The sequence below is a fragment of the Camellia sinensis genome, chromosome 3 (genome assembly GCF_055761805.1).
Source record: "Camellia sinensis isolate YWXY chromosome 3, ASM5576180v1, whole genome shotgun sequence".
In the NCBI taxonomy this organism is placed as follows: domain Eukaryota; kingdom Viridiplantae; phylum Streptophyta; class Magnoliopsida; order Ericales; family Theaceae; genus Camellia; species Camellia sinensis.
The window spans coordinates 103,843,942-103,867,465 of NC_138963.1; the positions used below are offsets into that span (position 1 = coordinate 103,843,942).

Consider the following 23,524-nt stretch of genomic DNA (forward strand, 5'->3'; position numbering starts at 1 on the left):
CTAGGTTGAATATAGGGCTCATCAAGTGCTGCAAGATTTTCAGGTGCATTGGCTGCAGAACAGAGCTACTCATTCTGGAGTAACTCAAGTTACTTGGTTTGGTGGCTTAAGTCAAGGCCTTAATAAAGTACATGGCCACACTCAGACCAGTACTGTGCATCATGCTGTAATTATGGTTGATTCTTGTTTGGTCTATTTTTGGACAAAGGTGAGCAGAGATAAGCTATACCCAGGCTCAAAAGTCAGTCAAAATACCAATTCCCTTAAATTTGTTATTGATTGATTGGGTCAGAACCCATACTAATTGCTCAGGTTGTTGCACAGAAGCAAGGGGAGGCTTTCTCTTATGGGCTCTTGACGCCTGGACACAAGGACTTCTGGTATGCCGAGATTGAAATTTAAATTTTAAACTAAAGAAACAGAGAGTAGAATGAAACAATCTAAAGGACTTCAAACCTACTTGCAATTTAATGGAGTGCATGAATCAGAGAGCAGAGATTGAGAACAAATTAAACAATGGTGGATGGAACGATGCTTACAGTATTAATGAAAAGAGAAAAATTAAAGGATGGAAAGGAACAGATACTGCAAGCCATAAGCTGACTGAAATGGATATGAAGATGAAACGAGATGAAAGAGTTCTGAAATTGAGTGCGTGGTGGCCTTCTTGATGCTTGCAGTTCTTTAAATAGACCCTTTGAATGAATGATGAGGCGATATCCATCATTGAAATGAACAGTGCTTTATGTCCTCTGTAATTTACCTTTTCTTGCATTGGCTCCCCTGCTTTAAGGAATTATGGTGTCCGACCTTTTTTCCAGCCAGTGACCTTTTTTTTTGTTTTTGATAAATAAACAAACTTTATTAGAAAAGCATCAAGCTGATGCAAAGAATACAAAAAGATGATGAAGAACAGTAAGCAACCATCGCTCCAACCACAGAACCGATAAAGACACACCCTGAAAGGTACGCCTATTATGCTCCAACCAAATCAGCCATATCAAACAATGACCAGCAAGCAACGACGCCTTCCGGTATCTCCTCCCTACCCTACCCCCAGCCCAACTCTGCAACACCTCCAACACCGTACCTGGCTGAACCCAAACCAAACCACAAGTCGCAACAACAAGCATCCAAAGGTGTGAAGCAACCAGACTTCATATTCATACTCACTACAGGCCAGGTGTGATGTCAGTCATGTGGCTTACGAAGTGTATCAACTAGAATGACCACAACCTAGTGTTAAACTGCATTCACATATCATTGGATGATGATCTACTCTATTGACTGAATCAAGAATGAGTTAAATCTAACGAGGCTATTTTATTTGGCAAAAGCTTGATTATATATGTAAACTCAATGTAATGAACACACCTTTTTTTGCATAGCTGCGTTTAGAGAGGACTCTGGAAGCATATAGTTGCAAAACTTTTTGCAACATAGCCTGAAGCCCTGGCTTGTCCTCATCTTCTTTTGCCTGCAAATGATTAAAAATTAGTACAGTAATCAAATCATAAGAAAGATCTAGAGTTCATAGCACACAAACGGAGATGCAAGATAGTTGGGAAAATTAGCAAGCCATTAGCATGATGAACAAGTTCAAACCAAGAAGTAAATGAATGTCGATGAATTGAAAAAAGAAAAGAAAAGAAAAAATATATTAATATAACTTTGAATAATAAAAAACTGCATGACAAATTTTGAGGCATGAAAGATGTGAGCACATACAAGGTATTTTAACAATTTGTTCAAATAACTTATGGCTAATTTCCTCAGTCCATAACATTCTCTTAGTAGGGGGGCAAGAAATTCTTTTTCATACATGTGTGTATTGAGCAAGTGTTTTTATATTATTATTTAAGCATAATGGTAAAGAGAGTAAAGTATAATTCAGCAGGCTGTCTTCATTTGGTTTTATTCAATTTTCATAATTTCAAAGCTTTATGGTATTAATTTGAGCTCAAATTACTTGCAGTTCATATCATTCAATCAATGGGGAATTAGTTGAATTCGCAGTGGTATTATTATTATACAATTACACAGCTGAATACACAGTGGAAACCCAAAGTTGCAGAACAATAGAGGAAGGTATATTGGCTTTTGTGTAATGGGACTTATCCAAAATAACAAACCTACTGACCGGGTATGCCCTAGATGTGCAACGTGGCAAAACCATCAAATCTGCATTATCTTCTTGTAGAAATTTCAGATCCTTCTAGGTCAAAAGCAGTTCTCTTGGTTTTCTTTCATAACCACAAATACAATTAATTTAAAAAATTTCTTGAGGTGTTTAGATATTTGTTTAATGTTCATCGTCCACCTTTAAGATCCAAACCTATAGTTTCAGTATTTATGTGGGCAGGGTGATGTAGAACACTGAGAAAACAATTATTTGGAACCCTGATAAAATAAGAAACTAAATATTGATAAAACTCCTAGCTAAACTATAATTAAAAACAGGACAAAATTTATTTTAGCCCTTGCAGTTTTGGAGCACTTTACCTCTTGACAATATATGCAAAACACCCTCATGTGCTTTTGGATTAAGATGCTTACACTAACACTGTCAATGTTAGTTGTAAAAGACTATTTTACTCAGTCTTATTCTTCTTTTCAAAGATTTAATGTTCTTTCTGATTTAAACCAATGTAAAAAATATATATTAAAAATACTTTCTGATTTAAATCAGTGTAAAAAAAAACATAAATTAAACTAAATTCTTGAAATTTTGTACTCTAGTTTTGTAATTTAAACAATATATATATATATATATATACATACATACAAAGTATATATTCTGTACATATAACTAGAGTATATATATGCTTATCATCCCTTAATCCCCATAATATTCAACAAAACCAGTTAATCATTAATACTATATAGTATCACAATACTCTATTAGAACTTGCAAACAAAACAGGACTTGTGATGATTATCAGACCCAAAGAAAAAGAAGCGATACAATGTTTGGACCAACAAGAAGAAAAATTGAGATGGTGAAGGAGGGCGGATGGAGGGGGTGGTGGGTGTAACTGTGAGAATATAATTGTATATATTAGGCATGTTTGTGTATATATTAGGCATGATTGTGTATATATTAGGCATGGTTCTATATTTCCATTTTAGTTTAGGCGTTAGGGTTATATAAACTAAGGTCTTGATGTAATTGAAATACAAGTTGAAATACAAGTTGAATATACAATATTCTTCAGAAACTTACATGGTATCAAAGCAGGTTGAGAAACCCTAGTGTCGTCGATCTCTCTCTTTCTCTCAGACCTGGTTGTTGATCAAAGCTCTTCGCTTCATCAATCGTCAGTCGTGAATCTTCTCCTTGGCTCAGTTTGGTTCGCGATCTCTCTCTTTCTCTCAAACCTGGTTGTTGGACGAAGCTCCTTGCTTCATCGATCGTCTGGTTAGTCTGATTCATCTAATTCGTGGCAACTATTCGACTCATCTAGCCGACTCAACTGGTCGACTCATCTGTTTGACTCGTCGTCTTCTCTCTCTCATTCCGATTCGCAAAGTTCTCTCTCTTGCAATTGTGTTGGCTTCAGGTACTCTCACTCCTCTGTTTTGGTTCTCTTGCCTCCGTCTATTACCTGAATTATTGACATATTCAGTTTTTCGTTTATTATACTTTGACCCATCAATTCTATAACTTTGCTTTATTATATTGGACACTAAAATTCAAGCTATTAAATGCAAACTCACTTATGACAATTATGCCTATTGGGCCGGTGTTATGAACAATTTTCTTCTTGGTCAGAAAAAATGGGGTTATGTTTCTGGTTCTGCTCCTCGGCCATTGGACTCAAAGGCGGAAGGATATCTGACTTCGTGTAATACTTGGGATTGTGATAATGCCCAAATTTTGACCTGATTTCATAATTCTGTGGATGATCACATTAGAATGATGTTTTCTAAATACAATACTGCCAAGGAGGTGTGGGATTATTTAGTGGGTGTTTCTCAGCAGTCTAACTTTGCCAAGCGGTATGAGTTGGAAACAGCTATTCAGAGTGCTTGTCATCAGGATCAGACTATTTAGGATTTCTATATTGAGATGACAGGTCTCTGGAATCAATTGACTCTAATGGAACCACCTAGCCTCAAGGTACTAGACACTTATGTTGAGTTTCAGGAGCAGAGTCGTTTAGTGCAGTTCTTAATGGCTCTTTCCCCTCAGTATGAGACTATCCATGGTGGCATCCTTCATCGGTCTTCTCTGCCCTCTGTGGATGCTATTGTTCGTGAGCTCCTCTCTGAGGAAACCCGTCTTAACACGGCCAGTCAAATTCTACCTCCCTCTGTCTTCTTGGCTCCTGCTAAGCCTCCTTTGTTATTAACCCCTTCTACGCATCAGCTTCAGGCCACTGCAAAACCCAAAAAAGGGCCATTAGGTCCAGATAAGCGTGCTTTCTGCTACCAAAGGGGTCATTGGAAATACAACTGTCCCAAAAAGGGACGTCAGCCTGCTCTGTCCCAGCCTCTTCAGACACAGCTCCGCAATCCTGCTCCAAGTACTTTTCGGCCTCCTACTGCTTCTACTGCATCTGCTCTAACTTCAGATCCTGACTTGGCTTCCTTGAGTGCTCAGCTTCCTTAACTTCAGCATATCCTATCCACCTCTCAGTCATTCCCATCTCCCTCCGCTCTTACTTCTCTTCATTCAGGTTTGCTTGGGTCTTCTTCAAGTATTCTTGCTTCCGTCTGGCTTTTCAATTCCGATATCTCTCATCATATGAATCCTCACATTTCCTTACTTCAAAACTATATTTTCCCACCCATTCCTATTACTATTAATACTGCTAATGGGTCTGGTATGTCAGTTTTGTCTATTAGATCTGTCTTGCCCTCTGCTATGTCTATTGTTACTATTCCCTCTGTTCTTTATGTCCCTCAGATATCTGTCAGTGTATTATCTATCAGTCAACTTGATGCTTCTGGCTTTGATGTTATCTTTTTTTCTTCTGTCTGTTGTGTGCAGGATCAGGTGTCCAAGAAGCAGATTGGGACCGGCCGTAGAGTTGGAAACCTCTATGTGATAGAAAGTTTGCATCTCCCTTTATCCAACTCTCCAGTTGCACTTTCCTCATTTCAGTTAGATTCTCAATCGAGTCAATTTTAGTTATGGCATTCTCGCCTAGGTCATTTGTCTATTGACCATTTACGATCTTTAGCTCAGTCTGGATTGTTGGGTAAAGTTTCTCCTAGTTAAATTGATGAATGTCGAGGGTGTAAACTTGCCAAAATGTCAGCTTTACCTTTCAATAAAAGTATGTCTATTCATGTTTCTCCATTTTCTCTTATACATACTGATGTCTAAGGACCTTCTCCTGTTCTCACTAAAGGGGGTTCTGCCTATTATGTATCTTTTGTTGATGATTGCACCCACTATACTTGGGTTTATCTTATGACTCATAAATCTGACTTCTACCAAATATATCGTACATTTCAGTCTATGATCACTACACAGTTTAGGGCTACCATTAAAATATTACGGTCTGACTTAGGTGGAGAGTATTTTAAAACCGAGTTCTGTGAGTATTTGGCCAATTTGGATACCATTCACCAAACTTCCTATACTGATACACCCGCCCAAAATGGTCATGCTGAGCGTAAATGCCGTCATCTTCTCGAGATAGCTCGATCTCTCTTTTCTGCCTCTGTTCCAGCTTCCTTTTGGGGGGAAGCAGTTCTTACAGCTGCTTTTCTTCTCAATCGAATGCCTAGCCCCTTATTCTCTGGTCCTTCTCCTTATGAGGCTCTGTTTTCCCAACTTTCCAATTACTCTCTCCTTCGTGTTTTTGGGCCTGCATGCTTCGTCCTTCTTTCCCAAAAAGATAGGACAGAACTTAGTGCCCGTTCTGTCCTCTGTGTCTTTTTGGGTTACAGTCTTACTCAAAAGGGCTATCGTTGCTACGATCCTGTTTCCCGCCGCCTTTACTTCTTAGAATGTCTGTCTTACTTTCAACTTCCCTCTCTCACTGCTCCAGTTTCAAAAGTAGATTTTGTTCCCCTTGACCCATATCCTTCTGAGGTCCCGTCTGATGAATACATCTCCACTGTTCCTCCTAAACTTGTTCCATCTTCTCCTTTGGCTACTTCTCCTCCTTCGGCTTCTTCTCCTCCTCCGTTGTTAGTTTATTCTTGTCGCCAGACTCCCCCTCCACCAATTGTCTCTACCCCGGTTGCTGCCTTTTCTGCTTCTGAAGACTTTAACCCTGGTACGCATTAATATCCTACTCGAGAGCGTCATCCTCTAAACAGGTTGGGTTGGTCTAATACATGTTTTTCTGCTTTCTATCGTACTTTTCTGTCTGCTATTCATACTTTTTCAAAACCACAGTCTTACAAAGAGGCCTGTTAGGATCTTCTTTGGATTCGAGCTATGGAAGATGAGTTGTCTGCTTTACAGAAAACTAATACTTGGGAGTTAGTTCCATTGCCTACTGGTAAGAATCTGGTTGGTTCCAAATGGGTCTACAAAGTCAAGACTCACTCTGATGGTTCTCTTGAGCGCTACAAAGCTCACCTGATTGCCAAAGGTTTCTCACAGGAATATGGTATTGATTATGAGGAGACCCTTGCCCCTATTGCCAAGATGACTACTGTTCGTACTTTGATCTCTGTTGCTGCTGTTCGTCCTTGACCTCTTTATCAGATGGCTATTAAGAATACTTTTCTTAATGGCCATCTCACTAAGGAGGTTTACATGCATTCTCCCCCTAGTCTTCCTCATTCCTCTGGACTTGTTTGTCGTCTTCGGCATGCTCTGTATGGTTTGAAGCAATCTCCTCGTGCTTGGTATGATCGCTTTCAGACAGCTGTTACTGAGCTTGGGTTTCATCTGTGTGACCAAGACTCTGCCTTGTTGCTCCTCCACACCCCCGCTAGTTTTGTTGCCATATTACTGTATGTGTATAATATGATCATTACTGGCTCTGACATTTCTGATATCTCTGAGGTCAAGCAGCATCTCTTCCGCACTTTCAAAATGAAGGATCTGGGACCATTGCGGTATTTTCTTGGTATTGAGGTAACTTCTTATCCCAACGGCTACTTTCTGTCTCAGGCCAAGTATGCCTATGAGGTTATTCACCGTGCCAGTCTAACTGACACTAAGATTTCTGATACCCCCATTGAGCTTAATGTGAAGCTTAACACTACTGATGGTGTCCCACTGGATAATCCTACTTTGTATCGTGAGCTTGTGAGCTGCTTAGTCTATCTGACAATTACTCGCCCTAATCTTACCTATGATATTCATGTGGTTAGCCAGTTCGTTTCTGCTCCTCGCTCTCCGCATTGGGCTGCTTTGGTTCGGATTCTTCACTATCTCCGCGGTACTATCTTCCAAAGCTTCTTGTTGTCTTCTACTTCTTCCTTGGATTTGGTGGCTTATGCTGATGCTGATTAGGCTGGTGATGTTACTAATTGTAAATCCATTTCTGGTTTTTGTCTGTTTCTTGGTGATTCCTTGATTTCTTGGAAAACACGAAGCAAACTGTTGTTGCCCATTCTACTGCCGAAGCTGAGTACCGTGCTATGGCTCATGCTACTGCTAAGGTTATCTGGCATCATTGTCTCCTCTCTGACTTGGGCATTCCTTAGACCTCCCCGATTTCTCTCTATTGTGACAACCGCAGTACTATTCAGATTGCCTATAACACTGTTTTCCATGAACGAACGAAGCACATTAAAATTGATTGTCACTTCATCCGTCAACACCTCCAATCTGGCTCTATCTTGCTTCATTTATTCCTTCGGCTCTACAGCTTGCTGACTTCTTCACCAAGACTCACACCACTACTCAGTTTCGGTTTCTTATTGACAAACTCTTCCGTGTTTTCGGCTAAAACACCTTGAGTTTGAGCGGGAGTGTGAGAATATAATTGTATATATTAGGCATGATTGTGTATATATTAGGCATGGTTCTATATTTCCTTTTTGGTTTAGGTGTTAGGGTTATATAAACTAAGGTCTTAATGTAATTGAAATATAAGTTGAATATACAATATTCTTCAGAAACTTACAGTAACACCCGAGACATTCTTGCATGACATATGCATTATTGCTCTTGCTTTCTTGCCTTATGTTATATGCCTGTTTGTATTACGACTTGCTAAGGATTAGAAGAGAAAGAAGATGTTACTATGATGCCTTAAGTGTAGAAATTATTTGTTTTGTGCTTTGAGTTAGGGGATGCCTTATGCTTAGATTTGTGAATTAAGATGTGTCTAATTGAGGAGCTTAAAGATCTTAGATTAATGTGCTTGTCATTTTGATGCTATGTGATATTTTGCTAATCAAGATTAGTGTTAATTAAGTAAGATTAGTGAGCCTAGATCAAGATTAATTAAACTAAGGAAGATTAAACCTAAGCTTGACTAATCAGTACTAACCTTGATTAATTCAGCTAAGTAAATGAGATTATTATGCAAAAAAGTGAAGCACACAAATAGGTGATGCACACACCTCCCTTTTTGTTCTTGTTAAAATCCACTTCACCTCTCCACCTACTTCACCCACTTAAACCTACTCCACTAAACCTAACCCACTACACCACTACCACCTCACCTACTCCACTAAACCTAACCCACTACACCACTACCACCTCACCTACTCCACTAAACCTAACCCACTACACCACTACCACCTCCACTTCACCTACTCCTTACCTACTACACACTCACCCTCTTCTATATATAGGAATCATGAATCATTGTAATAAATATAACAAATCAATATACAATCAATCAATAATACAATTCTCTATTTCTCTTTATGCATTAAATTTCTTCATGGTATCAGAGCCATAAGATTTAGGCCCGTATTTTGTTTTCTCACCGGCGGGCAGCCGGCCGGCAACCTTGCCTTCGCTGCCCGCTGGCGGCGCCGCACCTGCGCTGAAGGTTGCCCAATTTAGGCGGAAAGTTTGCTCGGTATTTGGCATTGTAGTACCATTAAAATTCTGCAGAACTTTCTCTCTCCTTCACTCCCAGTTTTCCTCTGCGCTACTCCACACCCCCACCCATTTCATATTGCCCTTATCCACTAACAAATCATCTGATTCAAGCTACTTCTTCTTCATAATCTGCTTCTTTATTGTGCACCTTGTTCCAGGTGATAATACTGTAGATGGCAGCATCATCAGCTTGCCTAGTGGGAAGTGGTTTATCTACCCATAGTACTAAACCAAGTTTGGGCAAAGAGATCTATGGCAGGCGCCTTTTTTCTTCCTCTAGCCTTCTGTCATTGGGTAAGTTATTAAAAAGAAATTATGTAACAGCATCTCTGGACCAAAGGCACCATGAAGGAAGAAGAGGTTTTTTGAAGTTGTTACTCGGAAATGCAGGACTTAGTGTACCTGCCTTACTTGGTGGTGGGAATGCATATGCTGATGACCAAGGGTTTTCTTCCTCCAGGATGTCTTATTCTAGGTTCTTGGAGTACTTGGACAAGGACAGAGTGAAAAAGGTAGATTTATTTGAGAATGGAACCATAGCTATTGTTGAGGCTGTTTCTCCAGAATTGGGGAATCGGGTGCAACGAGTTTGGGTCCAACTCCCTGGACTCAGCCAGGAGCTCCTTCAGAAGTTCAGGGAGAAGAACATTGACTTTGCTGCGCACAATGCTCAAGAGGACTCAGGTTCTCTATTGTTCAACTTAATTGGAAATTTGGCCTTCCCACCAATCTTAATTGGGGGTCTGTTGCTTCTCTCAAGGCGGTCATCTGGAGGAATAGGAGGTCCTGGTGGACCTGGATTTCCTCTTGCCTTTGGTCAGTCAAAAGCCAAGTTTCAGATGGAACCTAATACTGGAGTGACATTTGATGATGTTGCTGGTGGAGATGAAGCAAAGCAAGATTTCATGGAGGTGGTGGAGTTTCTGAAGAAGCCTGAGAGGTTCACTGCAGTTGGGGCTCGTATCCCTAAAAGAGTACTTCTTGTTAGTCCTCCACTTTACACCTCACATGCCTTCTCTCTGTCTAAACAATAATTTTCCACCACCCAACTTTCTTTTTATTTTCTTTTCTTTTCTTTTATTTTATCACCCACTCACTTCTTATGATGAAAACACAATGGACCCAACTTCATGCCAGCCACATGGGCCTGTCCCTCCGCCAATGCTCTCATCCTTTTCCTTTTTTCATATATATATTTATTTCGCCAACCAATACCACTTTTTTTAATTCCTTAATTCATTTTAATAACATGAGTGGCCTCTCTTTTCCACCATCTCCCTCTTTTTCTACACAATATTTTTGTACCACCGCCCACTCCATGATTTCCATATTAATATTATTATTATTATTATTATTATTATTATTATTATTATTATTATTATTATTATTATAAAAAAAAAAAAAAAAAAAAAATTTCATTCCAGTTGATTTTTCTGCCTTACCACACCTACCATTCGAGTTTGCCAAACACACTTATTTTATTCATGTCAGGATCAACCCCGATCATAATTTTACACGAAAAAAAAAAAAAAAACCACCATAACACACCCAACACCCACAGTGGGATTTTTCTTCTCTACTCTGCTGCAGGTCTCTTCTTCTTTCCTCCGTCCTGGGCGGCCCTTGACGGTGTTGCCTCCGTGTTTCCCACTCCACTGGGCACGATCACTCCACCCTGCTCCTCCACTACAGCATATGGCGGACCTCCAAATCGGAACATCACGGTGGCCTTCCGCTTCAGCTCCTTATTTTCCGCCTTTAGCACACTTAACTCTGCTCGCGCATCCTTATACATGCGTTGGAGCAGAGCCAGTTGGGCGTTTAACTGCTGCACCTCATTTGTCCTACTCTGCAGCCGGTTCGACAAATTTGTAACCGCAGTCATGGTTTCCACACATGACTTCAATGTATACTGATTGGCCTCCACATCCGACTGCACTGCCATTCTTTGCTCCACAGACCGCATAGGAAAGTTCAACGGAGCAAACTCCGGGGCGCTTGGTTGAGGTTCCAGTGCCACCGCACCAGTTATCTCTCTTGTTGACTCGTTGAGGTCGGGAAAGAGAGTTAGCAGACCACGGGAAGATGAGGCCATGTTCTGGGTAGCTGAACGGGAAGAAGAGGCCATGTTTTTTGGGTTGCTGAGTGTTTCCGAGAAGGGTTGGATACAGAGTATTTACAGATTGTTTCAGAATGACAAGTTCAGAGGTTTCAGTCTGGTTTGGTTTCCACCGCCTCCGCATTGGTTTATATCGACACTGACGACGCGGCCGACACGCCACTCTGTCGCTCACGTGCCTCGCCGCGTCTCCGGCTCACCTTTTGATGGCTCAACGCTTTCTGTCGGGCACGCCTTTTGATGAAGTGGGCGCGCCTTTTGAGGGCGCAACTTTTGAAGGCTCACTATATATATCCATATATATATATATTTGGGCAGCCTATATACACCATCATACAGTGTATTTTTTATGGGTCCGACAAGACTCTGTAAACTGTCCCGACATTGATTCCGGTTAGCTCCTTCATGGGTCCGACAAGACTCTGTAAACTGTCCCGACATTACTTCCGGTTAGCTCCTTTATGGGTCCGACAAGACTCTGTAAACTGTCCCGACATTAATTTCGGTTAGTTCCTTTATGGGTCCGACAAGACTCTGTAAACTGTCCCGACATTGATTCCGGTTAGTTTCTACAAGGGTCCAGCAAGACTCTGTAAACTGTCACAACAACTGTCACAACATTGTCTGCTACAACGGTCCGACATGACCCCATAAACTGTCTTCTACATCGGTCTGACACCGCCATCCAGTGTCCTCTACACCGTTATGACACCACCATACAGTGTCCTCTACATGGTTATGACACCCCCATACAGTGTCCTCTACAACGTTATGACACCACCATCCAGTGTCTTCACCAATGGTCTGACACGACCATACAGTGTCTCTTATCCTTTTTTATTTTTATGTATTTTCTTGTTTTGTTACTCTCTCCAAACTCAAGTTGGTTAGTTCCTATCCCCCTTGAGTTTGCGGGGGGCTGTTAAAATCCACTTCACCTCTCCACCTACTTCACCCACTTAAACCTACTCCACTAAACCTAACCCACTACACCACTACCACCTCACCTACTCCACTAAACCTAACCCACTACACCACTACCACCTCACCTACTCCACTAAACCTAACCCACTACACCACTACCACCTCCACTTCACCTACTCCTTACCTACTACACACTCACCCTCTTCTATATATAGGAATCATGAATCATTGTAATAAATATAACAAATCAATATACAATCAATCAATAATACAATTCTCTATTTCTCTTTATGCATTAAATTTCTTCACTATTCAACTTTTGTTTTACCTTGTTACATAAAACCAAAACAAGAAACAAAAATCTGCAGGATCAAGATTAAGGTAGAAGAAAGGAGGAGAAAAGAGAAACAAGGAGAAGAACGGAGAAAGAAAGAGAGAAAGAAAGGGAAAAGAAGAAAGCTTGAAGAAATCTATCAAACATCCCTAATTTTTGTAGAAATCCTTCCTACAATCAAAGATTGAGAACTTTGGATTAAATTGAATTAGTAATGGAATTATGAAGAAAAGAATGAAAAAGAGATGAATAGGTTGAAAAACAAGCTAGGTAGTCATGATTCTTGCCATTTTGATTTAAATTTTGATGTTCTTGTTTCATGAGAAGCCTTATTTTCATATTTTAACATGATTTTCAAGAGTTTTACAAGTTTAATATCATGTTTTGGAAGGATGAAAAGGAAGGGTTTGAATAAAGAATAGAACTCATGAATTTCTTGGTAAAAAACTCATGTTTTGATCTTTGCATCTTGAAATAAATTATGTATTGATCTCGTAGCTTCAAAAAGAAATATGTTTTCATGTTTTTCCATACATTTAGCATGTTTTGTGCTAACTTTTCAAGGTCCCTAGCTTTAGAATTGAGAAGAGGTAGCTTAAAACAATGTTAGAAATTCGAGCAGCAAGCATAATTTCAGAGCAGCCTCTTCCGCACGTGCGGCTCAAATTTCAGCAACACAATTTCAACACTGCTCTAAACCGCATGTGCGGCACCCCAGCTTCACCCCACTTTCATGTTTTGCAAACCTAGAATACTTAGAGCACTTCAATGTACACCTTCATTACCTGTTTTACACTTGTTTTGGACTTGAATTAAGCTTAGAAAAGCCTTAAACAATCTAAGAAAGGGAATAGGAAACACTATGCTAAGTTACAGCATTTGAATTGGTTTAAGGACTTGTAAATTAAGATGTTTTCAATGCTTTGTTCATGCTTTGTGTAGGTCAAGCACTTTTGGAGGAAGTAACCCGTTGTTCAAAAGCCATTTGTGAGTAGTAGGATAGTAAAGTTATGTTTGATAAACTATGATTCAAATGCAAAACTTATGCTATGTTTATGAAAGCTATGCTAATGTTTTATCATGAATGAATGTCCTTTACTCTTGTATCATGTATGAAGATGACACCCTTGGAAACATCCTAGTTATTAGGGGACATGATAACATGCCAATAACACCTTGATGACCGAGCTCTTTGCCACCGTCGGGTGGGTTGTCTAACCAGTACCCCAAGCCGGTTATTCATTGTCAAGGTCCTTAGAATGTTCATCTCTATGTAAATGTTTGATAGTTTGAAACCTTGTATTATCATGCTCTTGTTAAGCTATGTTCAAGCTATGATTCCTGTATTATGTTTTATAAAGCTCATTGACATTCATTCATTTACCGCTTTATTATATTACTATTCACTGGGCAATGGCTTACCCCTCTCCCCTATATGTATGTAGGTGATGAAGAAGAGCACAATAATGGAGAGAAGTCTGGTTAGAAGTCTTTTTCTTTTTGTTTTACACTTTTGAGAGATGTAACTTTAAGAAGAGAGTCTTGTATATATGTGTTGGTTTTTGTAAGGTCGTATCGATAATGATATACCTTCTTTTTTTATTGTTTAGACATTGTAATTAAACAAGATATCAATCCAAGAGGTATATATGTTTAATTTCATATGACTTATGCACATGCTTTGAATGGACTTTTGGTAATTAATGGATGAAAGCTTCCGTATACACCCCAAGTTTTGTTGGGGTCGTGACAACAAGGTGAGAGAGACGAAGAGTTTGAAAGTAGAGAGAGAAAAGGCTTGGTCTTAGAGGGATAAATGAAAGTCAAAGGCTGTGTCTTGGAAAAGATAAAATTAATTCACAAAGCCAATAAAGTACCAAACATGGCAATATAATAGCATTTATAAGTATTTCGAGGAAGAGAGAAGAGGCATGGTCTTTGAAAAGATAAATGAGAGTCAAGGCAGTGTCTTTGAAAAAGATAAACATTAACTCACAACGCCAATCAAGAGCCAAACATATCAATATAAGAAATATAGCAGCATTAATAAATATTTCAGATCAGTTCGGTTTCGACGAATTATCTTACCACACAACCGAAACTCAATCGAATATTGAACAGTTTTGGATATTTGAACTCATTTCCGATCAAAGTGAATCCGAAACCGTCCATGGCTAGCTCAGATCGGTCGGATTGGGTCAGTTTTTTCGGGTGATTCGGTTATTTGTACAGCCCTAGTCGTCACACTGCGTTTCACAACAAGTGAAGTAATTCTAATTTAGCAGGCTTGACTCTCTGATCATACTAACATCATCTACTAGGCTCGGAGGGTCTATACCTTGGGTCTTAGGTCGGCTCAAGAATCAGTGCATACAAACTGAGATGACCGGACCGGATACATATAAAATTAACCGACGGAGGTCCAAACTAAAATGAATAGGAAAACTTGTGGGTTTAATTATAGTTACTTAAACTTAATTAGGGCTCAATTATATTAAATAAAAATTCAAATTTTTCCTGGCCATTACAGATATCCTGGAGAGATACTGCATAGACAGTATTCTGTATAATATTCTAGAAATTATTTTCTTTTCTGTTTTAGGGTTAGCTTAGACTATAAATAGTAATGTAATTCTATTGTATTTTTCACAAAATTGAATATACATTTTCTCTTTTCCTTAGTAACTTTCAGGTGGATGGTGGCGAAAGTGATGGATAGATGACAAGGGAGGTGGGGCAAATAGAGGGCAAGGTGATGGGTAGGAGACGGATGGTTGCTGGGAGGCGGGGCAGGCAAGTGATTGGAGGTGGTGGGGATGGATGATGGTGGTGATGAATAGTTAGTGTTAAGGTTAGGTGTTCAATTGGGGAAGAAGATGAAAGATGGGTATAATTGTGTAAAAATTTATGTATTATTGATTGATGTTTATTTTCTGTCTATTACAAATGGTTCCTTATATAGATGTAGGTGTAGTGGATGGTGTGTAGTGGATGGTGATAGTGGTGTAGTGGGTTAGGTTTAGTGGAGTAGGTGAGGTGGTAGTGGTGTAGTGGGTTAGGTTTAGTGGAGTAGGTGAGGTGGTAGTGGTGGTAGGTGATAGTAAATTCTAACAGCCCCCCGCAAACTCAAGAAGGATAGAATCTAACCAACTTGAGTTTGAAGAGAGGAACAAAACAAGAAAATACATAAAAAGGAGAGGAGACACTGTATGGTCGTGTCAGACCGTTGGTGAAGACACTGTATGGTGGTGTCATAACGTTGTAGAGGACACTGTATGGTGGTGTCATAACGGTGTAGATGACACTGTATGGGGGTGTCATAACGTGGTAGAGGACACTATATGGTGGTGTCAGACCGATGTAGAAGACAGTTTATGGGGTCATGTCGGACCGTTGTAGCAGACTATGTTGTGACAGTTGTTGTGACAGTTTACGGAGTCTTGCTGGACCCTTGTAGAAACTAACCGGAATCAATGTCGGGACAGTTTACAAAGTCTTGTCGGACCCATGAAGGAGCTAACCGGAATCAATGTCGGGACAGTTTACAGAGTCTTGTCGGACCCTTGTAGAAACTAACCGGAATCAATGTCGGGACAGTTTACAGAGTCTTGTCGGACCCTTGTAGAAACTAACCGGAATCTATGTCGGGACAGTTTACAGAGTCTTGTCGGACCCTTGTAGAAACTAACCGGAATCTATGTCGGGACAGTTTACAGAGTCTTGTCGGACCCTTAAAAAGTCGCACCCTCAAAAGGTGTGCCCAATTTTGTCAAAAGGCGTGCCATCAAAAGGCGTGCCCAATTCATCAAAAGGTGTGCCGGACATGATGGCGAGGCACGTGAGTGCCTTGGTTGGCGTGCCCGTTTGTCGTCTGGTGGCAAGTGGCGCGCGATACGCGTGGCTGCCTTGGCTATATAACCAAGACGAAGGCAGAGGCTGAGGCAGAGAAAAACTGAGAGAAACCTCTGAAAAATCCTTCGTGTTGCTGAGAAAGAGAGTTCCTTGTGCTGAGAGAGATAGTCTGTAATACTCTGTAACGAGAGATATTCTGTAACACTCTGTTGCCCAGAAAATGGCCTCGTCTTCCCGGAGTCTGCTCACCCTCTTTCCCGACCTCAACGAGTCAACAAGAGAGAGAACTGGAGCGGTGGCACTGGAACCTCAACCGAGTGCCCCGGAGTTTACTCCGCTGAACTTTCCGATGCGGTCTGTGGAGCAAAGAATGGCAGTGCAGACTGATATTGAGGCCAATCAGTATACTCTGAAGTCATGTGTGGAAACCATGACTGCGGTCACAAACTTGTCGCACCGGCTGCAGAGCAGGACAAATGAGGTGCAACAGTTAAACTCCCAGCTGGCTCTGCTCCAACGCATGTATAAGGATGCGCGAGCAGAGATAAGTGTGCTAAAGGCAGAAAACAAGGAGCTGAAGCGGAAGGCCACCGTGATGTTCCGATTTGGAGGTCCACCATATACTGTAATGGAGGAGCAGGGAGGAGGCAACTTGCTTGGTGGTCTAGGAAGCACGGAGGCAACACCGGCAAGGACCACCCAGGACGGAGGCAAGAAGAAAAGACCGGCGGCTGAGTAGAGAAGAAAAATCCCACTGTGGGTGTGGTAGTTTTGTTTTTGTTTGTGTGGGTTTTTTTTTTTTTTTGATGTAAAAGTGTGATCGGGGTTGATCCCCTGATATGAATAAAATGACAAGGTTGTGGAATGTTGTTGGTGTTATTTTGTGGTGTTGTTTTGTTTAATAAGAAAAATAAAATAAAAGAAAATAATGGATAAAGAAAATAGAGAAAAATATTTGTGGATGAAATAAATTAAGAGAAAGGAGAGATATGATTAAAGTGGGTTTGAAAGTGGGAAAAGATGAGAGAGAGGGAGATAGAGTGGGTGCATGATGATGATGTTGGGTCCATGGAGAGAGAGAGAGAGGGATGTCCAAGAAGCTTGTGCTTTTGACAGTTACACATTACCCAAGCTGTATGTGAAGATGCATGTTACTGTCTTACACTTCTGCAGGCTTGGTATTCTTTGTGGGGCACTTGCAACACGTGACATTGAAAATTGTATTCGAAAATGATGACATCTCCAACATGAAACGTCTTGGAAGCAGCCCAGGCCTTGTAATCAATATTCCCAATGATGGTTCAACCAGCGGAGTCCCCAACCTTGTACACTGCTGCCATTGAAACCTTCAAGCCAGCAAACATGGCTACCAACAACAGAGCCACAGCTCTACACCCCACACCCAAATCCATGGCTAAGAGAGAGAGAGCAAATCGGGAAAAAAACAGCAGTGACGAGTAAAAAAGCAGCGCCAGAAACGCCAACGACGACAACGAGTAAGAGTACAACCACGGATATGTGAGAGGCGAGGTGAACGGCGATAGAGGCTAGACGATGATGCGGGTGCCGCCGCCGACATAGCGGAGGAGGGGTGTAAGAAAATGTTGAAGAAGTCAAGGTATGTGTAGAAAATAAGCGGAATAGGTTGAGGTTCGGCGGGCGGCCAAGGCGAGGTTGCCGCCCGCCGGTGAAGCGAGAAATACTAAGGTCTTAACCTTGCTCTGATACCATGTAAAAATTTATGTATTATTGATTGATGTTTATTTTCTGTCTATTACAAATGGTTCCTTATATAGATGTAGGTGTAGTGGATGGTGTGTAGTGGATGGTGATAGTGGTGTAGTGGGTTAGGTTTAGTGGAGTAGGTGAGGTGGTAGTGGTGTAGTGGGTTAGGTTTAGTAGAGTAGGTGAGGTGGTAGTGGTGGTAGGTGATAGTAAATTCTAACAAATTGCAATTTGCATTGGATTTTGACTTGATTTTAATTTATTTTTTTTTCATGCCCAATCTCATAATTAAGCGTGCATGGCATTATTTATGTTAATTTTGATGGAATTACTCATGGCAAGGAGGTCAAGTGCAAAACGGACCAAAACCAAGTGAGAGTGTTTTGCATGTATTTGAATGTCAGGATAAAATGCTCTAGGCCAAAACCACAAGTGGGTAAAAATAAAATAAAATACATAAATAAAGACATTAATGAAAATATAAATTCTAAATAAAGGCATAGGATATTTCCGTAATTTGAATATTAGAATTTTGTACAAGGCTAGATCACCACCTTGGTTGAGCTTATGTCATTGTAAAAGTTCTATTCAAAAAATTGAAGATTAATAAAACTCAGCTCTCTGTAAGATCAGTACTGGTGACTACTCTAATATCTTTTGGTGGTGATACCTTCATCAAACTTTTCTGGGTGCCAGTACAACTCTGAAGCATATCATTCACTTTTTCCCAACTCTGAGGCAGACCCTTCTTTTTCTTTAATATTCTTATTCCCTTGTCAGAATTTTATGAACAAAATTGAATTACTAACATTCTGCTAAATTGTTTCAGCCGATTCTCCATTTACTTGATGCTCAAAGATAAGCCTCAACAACAGCATGTGCTTTAAAATACTAAATATATAAATCACTTGTGTTCCCAATGAATCAAACTTTGACAGTTGACAGTTGTCCATAAGTCTAAAACTAACTTGCTAGGCTAGCTGTATAACAAATCAATATTGCTTGATACAAGATTGGTTTCATTTGGCTTCTACCTTACATAAGCCCTGTAAATTTTCATAAAGTGGCACCAACGATACTCGCACCACAGCAGGTTTACATTCTTTCTTTTCAAATGTCCATGTACAAATGAGTTAGACTGTAATACTTGAACAAAATGAAACAGAGTTACATACAAATGAGAAAGTTTTTGCTCCATTTGTTTGTTCAAGTGCTCTCCAAACTTGCTATTTACCTAGCATGTTTTTTAAAGACACCAAGAAATTTTTCCACATTTCAAAACAATTTATGCTTTGAAAACAGCATAAGATTGTGTACACATTGTAATCTTGAGTATAAATAGTAATGCATGAATGATGCAGCAGCAGCAGCAGTAGTATTACCTCTTAACTATGTTGTTTTGTTATTATAATTCTTATGCAAAAGAATATCAATGAAAATGGACAATCTGTATGAATATAATGGATGCAAACAAATTCCCAGCATTACATAGTTAATGAAAAGGAATCAGAGCATGAGGCGTGCCAGTTGAAGGCACCAGCTTCTCCACCACTTGTAAAGATATCAAGTTATTTTTTTCTGTTTTCCCTTTCTTTTTGATTCTACCACAATCTTGGAGAATTAAACCCGACATCTAAATTTTTTTCTCTTTCCTCTCCCAGACAGGCGCAGCACTGGTTGATAGATGTAACTGTAGTTAAATTCAGAATTGGACTAGTTTGTTAGGTTGATATCCCATAGATTCGCATTGCCATCTAACCAAATCACTAGAATTTGCAAGCATTCAATACCCTAGCTCATGACCAGATGACCAGAAATTTAATTTTATGTAATGTGTTTGCCATAACTCAAAAGCGGTAACTACATTTCTGTTTTCATAGTGAGCGGCACTTGCCACTATTTTTTGTATTGCAATCTCATGCTACCAACATTAGCATAACCAAACCAAACCAAACCAAACCAAGCCTTAAGTCCCATCAAATGGGGTTGGCTACATAAATCTTTCTTCTCTACTCGACTCTATCAAAGGCCATTTGGTTAGTCAAATTAAGGATATTCATATCTCTATTTACTTTGCTAGCTCACGTCAATCTAGATCTGCCCCTTCCTCTAACACTTCCATCTATCGTCGCTGTATTGCATCTCTTCACTATTACCTCTGTTAGCCTCCGTTGCATATGACCAAACCATCTCAATCTATTCTCTCTTCGCTTATATTCTATCGATGCTACTTCTAACCCATTCACGAATAGACTCATTCCTAACTCTATCTTTTCTAATCTTGCCACACATACACCTTAGTATCCTCATCTCAACAACACTCATCTTATCTACATGTTGTTTCTTAGTTGCCCAACATTCTGTCCCATGCAACATCACTGAATAGCCGTTCTATTAGTGTGTACTCGTTTATTGCATAGTACTCCAAACGCACTCATCTACTTAAGCCACCTCGCCTTAATTTTATGGGCCACATCTACTCCAATCTCCCCATCTATTGTGATAATCAATCCTAAATAACGAAAATGTTCACTCGTAGGTGATTCTTGGTTCTCAATCTTCACTTCTCTTCTATTTTCCTTGTTCTGCGTATCCTAAATCCTTTAGATTCAAGTGTTTCTCTCGAAGTCTCCAGCTTAGTGTTAACTACTTCTCTAGTCTCATCCACTAACACGATATCATCTGGAAAAAGCATACACCATGGCACATCATCCTGAATATTTCTCGTCAACTTATCCATAACTAAAGCAAAAAGATAAGAACTTAATATTGATCCTTCGAGTAACCCTACAGTAATTAAAAATTCACTTGTCTCTCCAGCCGGCGATCTAATAGTGATTACCACACCTTCATACATGTCCCTAATCACATTTTGTCACCACTTTCTTCTCTAACACCTACCAGATTATATCCCGAGACACTCTATCATATGCTTTCTCAAGATCAATAAAAATTATATGAATGTCTCTTTTTTTCTCTCTACACTTTTCTATTACTCTCCTCAAAAGACAGATCGCTTCTATTGTTCACCTACAGGGCATAAATCCAAATTGATTCTCTGACACCTCTATTATATATCGCAATCGACATTCCATCAATCTATCCCACACTTTCATTATATGACACATCAGCTTGATTCCTCTATAATTGTTGCAATTCTGGACATCTCCTTTATTCTTATAAATTGGCACTAAAATACTCTTCCTCCACTCCTCTGGCATTTTCCTAGTCAACATAAGCATATTTATCCAAAATTTATAAAGCAATTAAAAGACTCACTTGCCGTAGTTGTGCATTAACTTCTGCAAGGAACCCTTCATCCAGTTGCCCTTCCTGCACCCTTTGGTTTATTTCCTGATAGTAAAAAGGTTGCAAATATTAAATACATACCCCACTTGTAATTATCCTCTTTCTAAAATTCAAAGAGTTGGAAAAAAAAAATGAGGAACTACTACAGTAAGAAAGAAAAGTAATCTGAAGGACTTTAGCCTGTCCTACTTAATGGCATCAGCCAATAAGGACATCATATTGTAAATAACTTCAGTACATAACATAAAAAAAATTAAAAAGAGCAATGGAAAAGATATAAATAACTATCAATTCCATAAGCCCTATAAAACACCTTCAACAGACAAAAGCAATAAAAAAAAAAAAAAAAAAATACATACCCTTTATATGACTTACAAAATTGCATACATATCCACAGACGTTATTGATATATCTAGGCAAGCTAAAAACAAAGCCTTACTTTCTCCATAAGCTTGAGAGCTTCAGGATCTCGAGGAGGCCAAGGAATCTCTTCCACTTCATCAACTACAGGTTTTAAAATTTCCTTGAGAACATCAGTAGCAGACTCTATTTTTTCCTGCAGGGAGAAAATACTGTGAACAAGACAGCACAAAAAGATAATGTGAGAAATAAAGTCATTAAGCTCTCAGGAATGCTGTCTAATAATCTTTGTGCTATAATGCTGCAGAGAGAGAGAGAGAGAGAGAGAGATACATTGGTTTTATGAACAAGGAAATCCACTATGCTCATTACAGATGAGGCCAACTCTTCATAATCTTTCTGCAGAAATACAACTATTATGACGAAGCATTTCTAGCAAAAAAAATAAAAAATAGGGGACCATGCTCAGAAATATATTAAAAAGTAAAGTGAACCAAGTAAAAAACCGTGCTTTATCATCCTCAGATTTGCAGGTGTCAGTTCTAGCTGCAAGTCGTATCCAAAAACTCTCATTGAAAGCAAGGACATTTTCTACAACAAGCTTCTGAAGCTGTTTGCAAATCAACCACAAGAGCAAGAAGTTTAGTAAAATAAATTTTACCTGGAACTTCAAATAAGAAGAGATTGTCCCCTTTCAAGTGACTGGATTCACATCTTAAGAGGTACCCATCCCCTTCCATAACGGCTAACTTCCTAGATGCATGTGCAGTTTATTATCCAAAAATAACAAATAATTTTTGGACTAAATCAAGTAAGCTAGTGGATCACTTGTATGTCTGGTTTCATGTTCAACACGTCAAATAGATAGGCTTGAAGTCTACAATAGACTATCATTTATCTACTTTCTCATTTGAACTCATCACAATTTATTTGCTGGCAAGCTAAAAGAATATAAGTAAATAACTTTGAATTGTCAAAGCCATCTACCTTCTCTTTTGAACTTACCACAATTTATTTGCAGGCAAGCCAAAAGAACGAAAGTAAATAACTTTGAATTGTCAAAGTCATCCGACATGCTTAACTTTTCTAGACATGTTCTAAATGGAATGGGTGAGTTCTATCTCCTGTCTACAATATGTGCTATACAAACAATATAACTGGGAGAACTTACTCTTAGGGTTTACTTGTAAGTCGTAAGATATTCTACTAAGGCAGTGCTGTGTGTTACATGGTCTTGGGTAGAACTCAACCGCAAAAATTAGCTCAAGAGGTGAGGATGCCCTCACACTAATATGCTTAATCTTATTTTAGTACTTGGGCAATGTGGCACTTCACTTCACACCTTCACACCCAGCATGCTCACTCGACAGCACCTATGGTGTGCAAGCCAGGGACCCGCACCCTATCCATCCTTAAGTACTTTGGCTCTGATATCATATTACACGATCATAGGTAGAACTCAACCCCAAAAGCTAGCTCAAGAGGTGATGGTGCCCCCATGCTTATATGCTTTATTTTATTTTAGCACAGGCAATGTGGGACTTCACTGGACACTGTGACCATCTAGTGATAGCAACGTTGACGCTAAAATGCATGAGATGAGGTTGATAGGTCACCAATTATATAAATATAAGAATATATCAGGTAGTGAAACTTTCAATTCAAGAAATAATGTTTATGAAGAAGCATTGAGGTTGATGAAAAAGGAACAATTTGAAAGAAACTGCAAAGCACCATCTACTTACTTCATTTGCATTTGCATCTCTCAATGTATCTATCAGCCTATCCACCTCTACAGTCTTTTTAAATGATTCCTCAGCATCTTGATTGACTGCACAGATCAAAGTTCGCCTGTTGATTATGTTCAAAGAAGCCATTTATTATCAAAACCCCCACTTGTCATATAATAAATTATGATAATCTATTT

At 39.5% G+C, this 23,524-nt stretch overlaps 1 protein-coding gene across 6 annotated transcripts in view; it reads right to left on the bottom strand.

Moving 5' to 3' along the window:
* Nucleotides 1–23,524, bottom strand: part of LOC114268423 (uncharacterized) — a 59,930-nt gene that overhangs the window by 11,865 nt on the left and 24,541 nt on the right. For 3 of the 6 annotated variants that reach the window (XM_082920488.1, XM_082920490.1, XM_082920491.1), the window contains 6 exons: nt 23,343–23,428; nt 22,109–22,207; nt 21,931–21,996; nt 21,677–21,793; nt 21,208–21,282; nt 1,375–1,477 (listed from right to left, as the gene is read on the bottom strand). In XM_082920488.1, the coding sequence (XP_082776614.1) occupies nt 1,375–1,477; nt 21,208–21,282; nt 21,677–21,793; nt 21,931–21,996; nt 22,109–22,207; nt 23,343–23,428 (546 nt within the window). Of the gene's footprint in view, nt 1–1,374; nt 1,478–21,207; nt 21,283–21,676; nt 21,794–21,930; nt 21,997–22,108; nt 22,208–23,342; nt 23,449–23,524 lie in introns of all 6 variants that reach the window. The other 3 variants (XM_028209598.2, XM_082920489.1, XM_082920487.1) reach the window with 3 other exon arrangements.